The sequence below is a fragment of the Phyllobates terribilis genome, unplaced genomic scaffold (assembly GCF_046119375.1).
Source record: "Phyllobates terribilis strain yellow unplaced genomic scaffold, ASM4611937v1 Scaffold_7__3_contigs__length_470593459, whole genome shotgun sequence".
Lineage (NCBI taxonomy): Eukaryota > Metazoa > Chordata > Amphibia > Anura > Dendrobatidae > Phyllobates > Phyllobates terribilis.
In genome coordinates this window covers 210,978,807-210,992,650 of record NW_027362767.1, presented here as the reverse complement: position 1 = coordinate 210,992,650, position 13,844 = coordinate 210,978,807, and the positions used below count along the sequence as shown (strand labels likewise).

Genomic DNA, 13,844 nt, shown 5'->3' with positions numbered 1-13,844 from the left:
GATCTCCTTGAGGTTCATAGAGGCTTTTGCAGTGGCTAAGAGATTTTCTAGCTCTTCCGGGAGTCCAGGAGGCTTCCCCTTTTTTCCGGGAGTTTCCAGGACGTTCTGGGAGAGTTAGAAAGTATATCTTTCCATGGTTTCTTTAGTTGTAAAGGATTTAGTGATTGTTGTATTGAAGGGCTGTTGTTACACACTGTGCTCTTCAGCACCGGGTGGTCCCATTCTGTCAGTTTATGTTGCCGACCACTTTGCAGCTGTACTGTTGTTGCTTCTAGATGTCTCTTCCTCGTAGAATTTGATGAATGGGCCTCATTAAAATGAAGGCATCCTGTGACAATCCATTACACGTCTATAGAAGTTGCATGACTACACAGCTGTTTGCTTTATTTTATGCAGCTGTTGGCTGCAATGGTTGAACCCATCCGTTAGATGGGGTGCCAAAACTTTGTGGACTTGTAATATGGTTGCTCTCTTTCTGGGGTATCTTCTTGTGTTTTGCTGGATATTCGACTTTCACAAAGTTGAGAACATGACTCAATCAGTAATAAAACATGATCTGTATATCTAAAGATTTATGAAGGCTGTAAAATGGACAATATATACTGTCTAAATAAGTAATTTAGGGCTATTCACTGTGAATTAGTTTGGATCGGCACATGTCACATTATATCTCATTTATGTTTTTTAGAGATCTGAAACACGGACGAGTCTACAAATACCAAATTGTGACTGTGACTGCTAATGGAGAGAGCGAGCCGTCACCAGAACTGGTTTATCATCACGGCGATGGATACTGCGGGGATGGAATAATCCAAAAGTAAGAGGCCCTTAAAGGATGGGACATGTTTCAGAGGTAGCCATTTATCTTGTCTGATAGCCCATGGATAGAGGTCTTCTTTGAACCGGAATGTTCTTCTCCAAACCTGCTTAATTAATTAAAAGCATGGTCCAATGCTTGTCACAGACAATGACACTCTAGATCATAGGCTTTTTTCCCACTTTTTGTAAACGTTTTGCGAAATGGAATCCCCACCAGATCCACTTGGACAACACCTCAGCAGATCGATATGCATCTAGCAGCTGAAATCTCCTAAAATACCAGTTGATTCCCCAGAGTTTACAGATCCAGACCCATCTGTGCAAAATGGAGAAAATTGTGATGTTACATGGCTAAAGATGAGTGAACCCGAATTGTAAAGTTCGAGGTTTGTACCGGATACCTATAGACACCTTGCTACAACCATTTTACATCACCAATTTTCGGGTCCCCATTGACTTCTATTGGATTTGGGTTCGGCTTCAAGTTCAGGTGGAGTTCTGGTACCCGAACCTAACTTTGGACTAAAGTTCGCTTGAACCTGACGAACCCGAACATCAACTGGTCCGCTCATCCCTGCATGGCACATATTCAATATGCAAATTGTCTCTTCAGAGAGTAAGAGGACTAGAACTCTAGAGCCACCTATTGGAAGCAGCGATCCTAAAAGTCAATATTGACTATTTAAGGAGTCATGTCACATGATTTAGGATAAATGCAAAACCAGAATCTCAATTTGCAGACAGAGTTGACTTTTAGGATCACTGCTTCAAATAGAATTCTAGTCCTCTTCCTCTCTGAAGAGACAATTTGCATATTTAATTTCCCAAAGGAGCATGCATAGCTTATAAGTCTCCTCACACTGACATGCAAGGCTTGCCTTGTCACTCTCCTCAAGGAGAAACATTATCCCTTATACCCCATGGAACATATTCGAAAGAATAGCTGAGTTCTCTAATGTGAAGCAAATCTTTTCTTTGGCTCTCCACACCAGATAATTAAAGGAGTCTTGATAGGCTCACCAGGTTAGGTGGATCCTCTAAGTCTCAGGTCCCGGTGGGAAGACGGGCCCCGGCGTTGATGCAGCAATAAGGAAAGCACCTGGATAGCGAGAACTTGGCATATTCAGGAATCACACATGCCACAGGGCGGATGAAGTGGAACCCAGCAGGGATGAATCCAAATTAAAGAACAGGATGGACAGAAGGTGGAACACACAAAACATAGAGTTCTAGAGTCTCAATACCAAGACACAGTTATGTGTCTTAGCCTTTCTTGAATAGGCCAAGGTAGATAATGTTATGGAGGCATGCTGAGTCACTTGTAAAACCCAACATGGAGCACAGCAGAGGGAATCGGCCATAGGGAAAGGTGTCAGAGTCCTGCCAAACCAAGGAGTCAAGTAACAATTCTTGAGCAAAGGATCTCCCACTGTGACACTTATATGCCCCAAGAATGCATAAGGTCAGGAATTTCCTAATTAACTACCCCTTTAAATAAAGTAATGTAAAGAGTATCTGTCATTTTATTTTATTTTTTCAGAAATCAATAGAATGCATATAGTAATATATCTTGTTAGAGAAATCTGCTTCTATCTCTTCTTGGACTCATTATTCAGTCTCAAAATTCTCAATGTTTGTGTCTGCCTTTAGCTCCTCCCACCTCAGGAGAACTTGCTGCAGAATGTCTGTGTTTGCCTCTAGCTCCTCCCACCTCAGGAGAACTTGCTGCAGAATGTCTGTGTTTGCCTCTAGCTCCTCCCACCTCAGGAGAACTTGCTGCGGAATGTCTGTGTTTGCCTCTAGCTCCTCCCACCTCAGGAGAACTTGCTGCAGAATGTATGTGTCTTCCAATAGCTCCTCCCACCTCAGGAGAACTTGCTATAGAATGTCTGTGTCTTCCACTAGCTCCTCCCACCTCAGGAGAACTAGCTGCAGAATGTCTGTGTCTGCCTCTTCCTCCTCCCACCTCAGGAGAACTTGCTGCAGAATGTGTGTGTCTGCTTCTAGCTCCTCCCACCTCAGGAGAACTTGCTGTAGAATGTCTGTGTCTGCCTCTAGCTCCTCCCACTTCAGGAGAACTTGCAGCAGAATGTCTGTGTCTGCCTCTAGCTCCTCCCACCTCAGGAGAACTTGCAGCAGAATGTATGTGTCTGCCTCGAGCTCCTCCCTCCTCTTCCATAGAATTTTAAAAGCACCAACTGTCACCTCCTATCTCAGTCATGTGACCATCTATCTTCACTGTATACAAATGTTACCAGTGAAGTAATAGTAAATGATCAGTCCAGCAGGAGAAAGAAGCAGATTTCTCTGATAAGATATATAACAAATATTCTACTATTACTATTAGTAATTAGTCCTATTGATTTATGAAATAAAATGTAAAATGATGGTCACTCTTTAAGTACGTGGAAACATTTAGACCTTGTGGAGATAATTCCGTTCCAGAGCACTGAATGAAGACTACTTATTTAAATACTGAAGAAAGAGAAAAATTACATTAAGCTGCTATAAAATGATGATTTACAGAAAGTATGTCACATTGAACTCTGGGGTATGCCGACCCAGGAGAATCTACCAAGTATGAAAAATTAATGTTACAAGGAGAAATATTGCTGGAGTTAGATGTACTTACTTTACTGAACAAATAATGCCGGATCAAAGCGCTGCACATAAATATATTAATGGACCACGAAGAAGGAGAAGTAAACGAATACTTTGCAAAATGGGACTAATGTCGTATCAGCAAAACTGTATGTAGAGAATTGCTTGTATCGATGAGCACAGATGATGATACACAACATTCATCCAGCTTCTCCGCTGTTCATAAACTCCTCCATTTCCTTTAAGTGGCCCTGCTCTCGTAAGATCTCGATTTAGATTACATTGGTCGTCCTTGCTCTAGAACAGCTTTTTACTTATTTTATCTATAGTAACCACCATAACGGGATTATACTGGCTGTGGCACAATATCATTTGCCAAGATAGCGCAATTCATAAATATGAAAAGTCACTAAATAAAGCCGCATTTTCCAATCATGAAAATTTGTGTTTGCTATACTCTGTATCGGTTCATAAAACAGTGTAAGGATCAAACAAGGACATGTAGAAGAAAGAAATTGGAAAAGTTAATAGCAATATTCAATAATAATAGGTTTATTAGAAAATTCAGTATGTCCTCATCCTAGTCACCTAAGAAAGGGTTGTGCACCCTTTTGGGACTTTTTATTTTACTTAAATATATGTATTTATGGCAAAAAAAAAATAATAATTTCTGTAATTGTGTTTCGTTAAAAATTTTGCATTGTTCCCATCTATAAACTCCGTTTTGAAGTATTGATGGCTGCAGATGATCTAACTGAGGATCGGTCAGTGAGCTCATTCCAATCAGAGTGTTTCTGTCTTGTTATTAGCTCCACTCAGCTGATTTATGACTACAGATCACATCAAAGCTGAATGTGCAGGGAAAAAAAGGAGCCTATAAAGCAAAACAGTGATTTTTTTTAATGAAAAAAAATGACCACTAGCCCCCAATACATATTTTCAAGTAAAAAAAATTGCTCCCAGAGGTGGATATTTTTAAGGTGGTGTAACTGTTCTTATTATTAGGCCGGATTTAGATTGGTTGCTATAGGCCACTCCTCCTATATTTTCTTACATAAGTCTTTTTGAGACATGATGTTCAATTTTTTGTTGCTTCTTTGGCCTTGTTCATACCGGGCAGTTTTTATCTTGGTTTTGCACACATAGATTATTTAACGAAAAGCAGGAATGCAATTGATTGGAGCTTTTGGCTGCAAAATGCATATTGTAGTGTTTATTTTGTTTTTATCCTCTCCTATTGATAGATTTGCAACCTATCTATTAAAGAGTTCCTACACAATACTTTATGCTTCTCTAAAGCAAAAAAAAAGTTTCCTTTCCTTTTAAAGGGAATGTGTCATCAGGAAATGACCCATTATTTAAATCAAGTTTGTGTGTTACATGTATTTTTCAAAAAAATGTTTCCAGTTTTTATTTGTTCATAGCACAATCTTTATTAAAAAATAAACAAAATGAGTAATCTTTGAATTTTCACAGTGACCACTGTGGTTTTAGAAGAATCATGTTTTCAGGAAGTTTTCAGCAGATTCATTATCATCAGAGGCAGGATTACAATCACAATAGGTGATGTCACTGCTCATCTGCTCCCCCTCCTTTCTCAATGAGGTCGGCACATGCTCATTAGATGCTTTAATACAAAAGATAGGGTTGGGCTCTGTACATGTGTTGTTTCCTGAAACAATAGGAAGTTAGAGTTTAAAAAAGGCCCCAGTTGTCAGAGTGAGAATTGCAAGATTTCTACTTTTTTTAAACAGATTGTATTATGTGAAAAGAAAACACATTGCCAAACGTATTTACAAATATATTTTACACAGAAAGCTGACAAACGATAGGTAATTTTCCTTTAATTAAAATCTATCATCTATCTATCTACATCCAATCTTCTAATCCATACATGAAGCTCATACATACAGTCTGAAGAAACATGAACATAGTTAGGTTTCATGGCTCTAAACCGCACAGCATCCTTTCAGCTGATAGGTTTCTATACAGTATGAGGTATAGCATTGTTACTTTTATATAACTTCTCCTTCTATTTCAGAAACTTGGGTGAAAATTGCGATGATATGAATAAGATGAACGGTGACGGCTGCTCTCTCTTTTGTCGCGAGGAGGCCTCTTTCCACTGCCTGGGTGAGTAACTATAGTACAGTCCTTACCTGTGATAGGAAGTTAGGATTTTTCAACCAACATTCAATCCCGAAAGATTTTAGTTCAAATTTTATTTAGGTTTTTTTTTTTTTATAGTAAATAAGTAACTTAGTAATAATATTACTTGGCGCCTAGAATCCGGAGTGCTGGCTCCACTACTTCCTAAAGTTCTCTAATAATTTAGACATTATGTGGACATTTCTTCACCAGTTGACTTTCTTAATCCTACGGTTGTTCTGCCATGGTGTCTTCTGTGTAGGGTGCCGGTTAGGAACAGAAGAGTATGATGAAGCAGAAGCGTGGTACATGTGGCAGTAAAACATCCTAATTATGGTTTGAAACAAGTAATTGGTGACACTTTCTGTGAAACTTTTTCCTGGTAGGACATCATTTCATGGACCACATATGAGAAACATCTACTTTCACTCTTCTTTTGCATCAACTGTTTTGACCTGTGGGATCCAGTATCACTCAAGTTGTCTCATTAATGTCCTCCTCGGCTTAGATAACATTTTCCAAAATAGTCAGCAAATGACTTCTTCTATCTGTGAGAAGTAAAGTGCCCCTTTAAGGTATGATCAGTGCAATATAGCTAATAAAAGTGAGATTTAAAGAAAATAGTAGTGAATTCTACATGCGCAGTTATCAGTTTGAACAGTTCAGATATCATCAAACTTCTTACCATCACTTCTTAAGCCTTCTCCTTCCCCTTATTTTAAATAGGTTGTTCCATCTGGGACACATATCCAATAGTTGAGATCCCACCAATATCTCAAGAACGGGGCTGTCTCAGAAATGGAGAGCTGGCTGGTCGCGCATGCGAGGCTCTCTTTATAAATTTCTTTGGGGCTCTAAAAATTGCCAGTTGAGCACAGGATCCGCATCTATGGGACATGAGTTGGTGCGATTTGTATTTGTATGTCCCGTTCCATTGCCGACCACAGTGTGGCCACTGGACAAGAAAAGGAGTACTGATACATACCCAGTGGTGTCCACAGCTCTTCTTTTGATTAGTGGACTAGCGTGACATCATTGTTGCGGCGTGACACATATGTGACATCGTGCTAGGTCAGCTAATCAAAAGAAGAGCCATGAACACTGCCAGGTAAGAGTCAGTACTCCCTCTAATGTCCAGCGGGCACACTGTCATGGTCGGTGGGATAGCATCAACTCTGTATGGGACATTTATAGCACAGGCTATCGATTTACTATAAATGTCCTAAAGGACAACACCTCATTTTTGGTCTGTGGAAAAACAAGCCAACGTTATTGACTAGTGCCGTGCAGATTACTTTTTTTTACAATTTTACTGAATAATCCCATGAAAAAAAAATACAGCACACACTTGTTTCTTCCATATTTCGACTGTTTAGTGACTATTCATTCTTATGCAAACTGTCTCTTCTGAGAGGAAAAGGACTAGAACTCTAGTGCCACCTATAAGAAGTAACAATCCTAAAAGTCAATATCGACCCTCTAACGAGCCTTGTCACATGACTTAGGATAAAAGCCAAAAACAAAATCTCAATTTCCCAGAAGAGCATTGCAATGCTTAATAGTCTCCTCACCTTGGCATGTCAGGCTTGACATGTCACTCTCCACAGGGAGAAACGTTACCTCTTGGTTCCTATTCATACTTATTGTCTCTTCAGATAGGAAGAGGACCAGAACTCTAGTGACACCTACAGGAAGTGGCAATCCTAAAAGTCAATAATGACCCTTTAACCAGCCTTATCACATAACTTAGGATATAAGCCAAAACCAGAAACTCAATTTGCAGACCCTATGCCCCTCATCAGTGCAAAGTGTGAGTTCTGGTTTGGCTGGATGAGAGAGTTCTGGTCCTCTCCCTCTCTGAAGAGAGAATTTCCCATAGGAGCATTGCGGCTTTAAAAGTCTCCTCACTGTGTCATGCTTAGCATGTCGCTCTCCGCAAGGAGAAATGTTACCCCTTAGATATATTCATACTTAGGAATTAAAGTCTGTGGATGCAAAAAATGTAATTTCATGAGGATAAACCGAATAGCATTCGATTGTTACGGATTCATTGAAGTTCTTAACATGGGAAACTGTATTCAGTCTTGGAAATTTTATTCACTGCTAGTGTATCAAAACAGATGGCAGACGGATGACAATACAGTTGAAATATCATACATTTTTCGGGATAAATTTTTTATACGCTCGTGTGAACTTACCCTAAGGCCGGGGTCACTTGAGCGTATATGCTCTCAAGCGAGAGAATCGGATAAATTATGTAAATGACACTTGGCTCAAACTATGATTCGAGTGTCATCTTACTGTGATCTGATTCTCTCAGATGCAAAAATCATAGCACCGGTGCGGAGAGGATGGAGAACAAGATTTCTCCATCTTCTCCATTCTGTGAATCCGCAAAAATCGGACTACATTCGTATGTCATCTGAGTGCAGTCCAATGAATGAAGAGTTAGACGAGAAGTATGCGGGCCTACTGGAGAAGAAATGGACATCCGTTATCAGATTACAGAAGAAGGTAATGGAATTAGAATCATAGACTTGAATGGGTGCGTGCCATCCAATTTTTTTCTCGTGCCGAATCAGTATAACACTGGGCTTTCCGATAAAACACCCGATAGCACTCGCCTGATGTATACGCTCGTGTGATCGAGTCCTTAATGCGTATTCACAGTGTTTTACAGCTTTCTTGTAGTATTTTCATTGGCATCGTCAGCAACATTTCACTGCCAAAATGGCTTCAGCCAGATGTTAATTTAAAGCCTACAGCAAATTATTCTGGTGTTTTTAGGTTTGCAGAATATTTTCAAAGCTCCCAATGCTTTGGGTATGGCATTTTTGCCAGTGTTCTTCCCTTACGCTTCTCTATATAAAAAAAGGCAAGTCACAAGTGTGACAATCAAAATGGCACTAAAAATCGTTGCGGAAAGTAGTTTGGAAAAATGCTTGAAATTCACAGAATTTTTTTTATTTCTCTACAAATGTTTAAAAACTCTGAAAAAGTTGTGTACGTCGAGGAGGTGGTTTTTTTAGCTGTACTAAACATTAGCAAAGCAAGTAAACTGTGTAGACGTGGAAGACTACGCTTGACAGAATGAGTGAGCTGCCATTTGCTTTAACGAAGGCGGACAGATAGCAGGAGGGGGATTGCACTGGTGGTCTTTTTAATTGTGGGAAATCCTGAGGAAAAGAGAAAAGAGGAGCAATAAATTCCAGGCACTTACACTGTGCATAGCTCACTAGTGATGCAACTGCTGAAGTGTGAATGACAAGGTGAATTAGCAAAATAATAGGTTCATGAACTGTACTTAGTTTAACAACACTATTTGTACATTATTTCGTTCAAATTTTTGCATTTGCTTTTGGCATATTTGCAATCTTGCAGGTCACTACTATAAATCATTCACCAACATATAGCGGTTCCTAACAGCATCTACTATTCAGGGCAGAAAAAAAATAGAAGGAAAATCATGGGAAACGACCGGATATTTTATGATTGTAAAAAAAATAAAAATAGTCTTTTTTGGGACTCTGAGATTCAGCTGCACAGTTGAAGGATTGATGGAGCTCATGTGATCTGCTCATCCATATGAGTGCAAATAAGACGATAATCCTGCCATGTGATCTAAAGTTCAAGAGGCAAAATTGTCTCATGTTTGCTTAGCTGCAGATTTGATTATCGGTCCAAGAACCCAGAACAGAAACAGCAACATTCATCCAAGCCGAGCACCTTCATTTGTTGCTCAAGCCTTAGGCCTGGTGCATACAGCAGAGTCATGTGAACGGATGCTGGACAGAGGCACAAGAAGTCTCTGCTGCTCGCTGGTATTTGTGCTTTCATATGGTGGTGTAAACTGCGCGAGAGCAGTAGTCATCATGACCGAGCTGCTGTCCGGTTACGCTCTGGCACTTTAAAGGAATACAGTGCCCCAGTCCCGGTGTGCTGTCAGGTGTGGGGGGAATCACACTCACTTGTAGACCACAGGCCTCCATTTCCTCCAGGCCTCCATCTTCAGAAGCTGCCACTCACAACTCAGTGAACACCAAGTTCATTGCAGCAAGTAAACGTTTACTGGTCAGTTCAAGTTCCTCACGTGGTAACACGTGGGATAGGGCACAGCACTTCGTATTCCTTACTTCCTTAGCACAACACATCTTCAGCCCTATCATTTTTTCCTCCTTGAGCATCTCTTTCCCACTGGCTCTGTTAGCCCCAGGGATCTCCCTTCCCATTTGGCAGTGCACCAGGGATTAATTACCTTCCATCTTGGCAGGTTTTTGTCCATCTTCCCTTGTTCGTTAAAGGAAACAATGTGTCCAGCAGCCCCTATGCCAGACCTTTGGCTCTGGGCACGACAAGAGAGTCCGCTCGGAATTCTAGTATGGCGTCCAACTGCCTCGAATGGTAGACACATGCTGATCCTAGCTGCCCACTGGACTTGAACCTGGACTTGTTGCTACACTTCTCTATCTCCTGACGCTACCAGGAAGTGCCCACCTTTATTAACACTAGTCCCCACCCACTGGGCTAGTTCTATCCATTAACTATATCCTATCCTGTAGACTAAACCTATTGGCCTTATATTATGTCCTATACCGTTGCTAAACCACTTACTATATGAACAGCACTCACACTATCTCAGATCTAACCCGGTGAACTATGCACTTTATATTCTTAAACGCTGTACATTACCATCACACAATATAGAAGACGCACATCACTATTCACATTACATAGAGAAACCGCATAACACTGTGCACATAACGAGATTGTTGTCTTCAGGGACAGGAACGCAGCAGAACAGTCCATCATTGTTACTGTGCCTCCAAGGGGTGAAATACATCAGTCAATGCAAGAGAGGACAACTAACACCTAAACATGCAAAATATGTATAATGGCTTCAATGTACTCAGAAGTTACACAGCGTGGTGATGTGCATCTGTTCCATCCCAGGTCTTGGTAGCTCCACTTTCATTCCTGAGCTCAACATAGGATGGAGTTTACTATGCAGGTATGTGACCTGAGTAGTTTGTGTGATGGGCCTGATTACTGCCTATTTCAGCAGCTACGCCAGCCTTTCTATGGCACAGCAAATGCTGAATCAAAAAAGGAGATAGACTTAGCTACTCTAATGGCTTGTCTGGGTACGGAGCAAAAATCCACACTCATAGACTTGTTTGGCTTCTCTTCCTGATTATTGCATTTGTGTCTTCTGTTTGTGGAGTTTTTGATGATTTTGTGCCTTTTTCTGTTTGCACCAAATTCATTTTTCCTTTGGCGCCTTCTATATTGCTTGCACCCAATTCATCTTTTCATTTGCACCTTTTTTGAAGTCTATTTTATATGTGTCTGCCTGTTCTGTTTTAATGTAACACCCCTTTAAGTCGCCTCCTTTGCAGGGTGTCTGGTAGCTCTGACCTCAATATGACACAGTACCTCCACCCGAATCTTATTGAGAGCTCTAGGGGAATGCAGGAATGTCTTCTTCTTCTGCCAGGGGTCGACTCAGGAGAACCCCTGTCAACGCTCCATACATACTCACAAGAGATGAGATTGAAACACTTAACAGGTTTATTTATAAGGGAATAAATTGTGAAAAATTCAGGGGGAATAACGAGAAACAGCAAAACAAATAATGTTACACAATCTACAATATAGGTACAAGATGTGCTTTGCAGTAGGCCTGGATGTTAAGGATGACACTTTCCCTTTAAATGACAGTAGTCACAATTCTAACTAATCACACGTAACCTACAAATGGCTGCAGCAATTCAAATAATGCAGTCCAACATTGAGGCCCAGTTGACGCGCTTACATGAAGTGTTGGTGCACTTAATAATGCAATGAGAACAAAATCCCCTCCACTGCTGGTTCTACTATAAATTCCTCGCACAACCACAAGTCCCAGCAATGCTCCCTTACAAATTGCTGTTGTATAACTTCCTCAACTGTAGAATCACAGTCCAGGCAGTAACTACTCGCTCCTTGATGTAGGGGGTCTGTAGTCACACACGGTTCCAGCTTGGGGCTGCAGGGTCCAGGTGCTTGGAAATACAGGGAAATGGATGGCAAGATTCTCTTATGGAATAAGCCAGGCTGCAGTGGGCAATGCCTTGTAACCTGGCTGGTCTGTAGTTGTGGTGCAGCTTCAGGTTTCACTGTTCCTCACATTGGGCTGCAGAACTGTCCGCACTCACCCTGGGCTCCTGTCCTGGGTCATTACCCAGCAATGTGCTGGTAATACAGGGAAATGGATGGCAAGATTCTCCTATGGAATAAGCCAGACTGCAGTGGGCAATACCTGGTAATCTGGCTGGTCTGTAGTTGTGGTGCAGCTTCAGGGTTCACTGTTCCTCACATTGGGCTGCAGAACTGTCCACACTCACCCTGGGCTCCTGTCCTGGGACATTACCCAGCAATGAACAACAGTCCAGTCTCGCTCCAGTGCAATTAGCTCCTCCCTTCTTCTCCAGCATGTTTACACAATCAGTCCTTTCCTCTGCTGCTGCTTCTCCTCTTCCAGATTGAAAAGAAAAGCCAAGGTTTCAGGGAATTGTAGTCCAAGGTGATGCAAAATAAGGTTTAATGTCTGTTATTGTGAAGCACTGTCTGCCCCTAGCAGCAACAGTCTCTGTACACCATTCTCCCCCTACAGGGTGTCTTGCCAGGTGTGAGTGCAACACAAAGAGTCACGCCAGGTGTGAGTGCAACACAGAGGGGAAAGGCAAAGGGAGCCCAGACACTAGGGAAAGGGGGAAGAGGTGACCTCCTAATCTGGACTAACATCGCACTGTCTCCCCCTAACGTCCCTATACAGCCTCCGCAGCTGTCGCCGATCACGTGCCTCGCCCTACTATCCAGGGCGTAAGGCTATAGCTGAGGGTGGAAGGAGATGAGCCCTAGTCAACCTCCGCTAGCACTCTAAAGACAAAAGGGGAAGACAACACACGGGAATAACAACTTAGCTCTCCAACAGGGCACACGGCCTCAAGACTCCAGAGAGGACGTAATGCTGCTTCAGCCAAGTTCCAAGTAGAAATGAGTATAACCGGCGACGCCCACCTAGACACACCAGGTATATATACACCCAGGCCAGAGGTCGGTAGCCGCTGGGTCCTAAAGACAGCCTCCTATCTAGGCAGCTGTCTGCATTGCCAAACGTGGAGATCTCCTGCAAACCACTGCAGGACGACTGTCGGTCACCTCTGACACATCCGTGACACAGGGGTTACATTATGTTTACCACTGTGCGCAGAGTTTAGGGTTTCCAGATGTTTTCACCCATTTCATCATTTGTGACTTTTCAAAAAGTCATACATCTTTTTTGCATATATGCTACAGTCCCTCCCTGGAGTGATTTTATGTACACTAGAAATTTTTGAGCAATTGTTGCGACATTTATAAGAACATGCACTTTTTTTGCTCTAAAAAATTGCAAAACTTAAAAAAAGTTTTGTCTTTTTTTACTTTTTGACTTTGACTAAGTAGAAAAGTTAGAAAAATAATAATATTTTTTTTTACAAAATTGAAAAGATGAACAAAAAAATAAATGTTAGAGATGGAAATCACCTTGTCTGGCCTTTTAAGCCTTTTTTATTATTGAAAAGAGAATTGTAAAGAATATATATATATATATATATTTGGCATCACCGTGTCTATATTGACCCAAATTATAAAAGTTAACATGTCGCTTAACCCAACTGGTTAACTTAGTAAATATAAATAAGTATAAGGCCACGGCCTCACTATCAGTATTTGGTCAGTATTCCGTCAGTATTTTATCTCAGGAGTTGGAGCCAAAACCAGGTGAGGAACAATCAGAGAAAAGGTATAATAGAAACAAGTCACCAATTCTGCATTTATCACCCACTCCTGGTTTTGGCTCCCACTCCTGAGAAAAAATACTGACCAAATACTGATAGTGCGGCCGTGGCTTTAGACTCAAAGCCATAATTGCTCTTTTTGGTCACCTTCACCTTACCTAAAAAACATTGTATAAAAAACGATAAAAAAGTCCAAAGTTAGATCAACAAAAACTATAGTTCAAATAGAAAATACAAGCCTCATACACCTAATTTCACAAAAAAAAGTTATTATTCATAAAATTTGTTGATGAAACAAAAAAATATTTTTGGGAAAACGGGTTTCTGAAAAAGTAATAAAAAACATATTTGCTAGGTTTGTATTTGTAAAAAACCGAGCTAAAAAATCAGCACGGTAAATCCCATTCTGCAAACACACAAATAAAAAAAATTGCTGTTTTTGTCATCTCAAAAAGT

General features: G+C 40.9%; 1 protein-coding gene across 2 annotated transcripts in view; it reads left to right on the top strand.

Moving 5' to 3' along the window:
- The window catches only part of PAPPA (pappalysin 1), a 461,556-nt gene that overhangs the window by 267,423 nt on the left and 180,289 nt on the right, over nucleotides 1-13,844 (top strand). For both annotated transcript variants that reach the window (XM_073639720.1, XM_073639719.1), the window contains exons 8-9: nucleotides 689-817; nucleotides 5,462-5,553. In XM_073639720.1, the coding sequence (XP_073495821.1) occupies nucleotides 689-817; nucleotides 5,462-5,553 (221 nt within the window). The remainder of the gene's footprint in view (nucleotides 1-688; nucleotides 818-5,461; nucleotides 5,554-13,844) is intronic.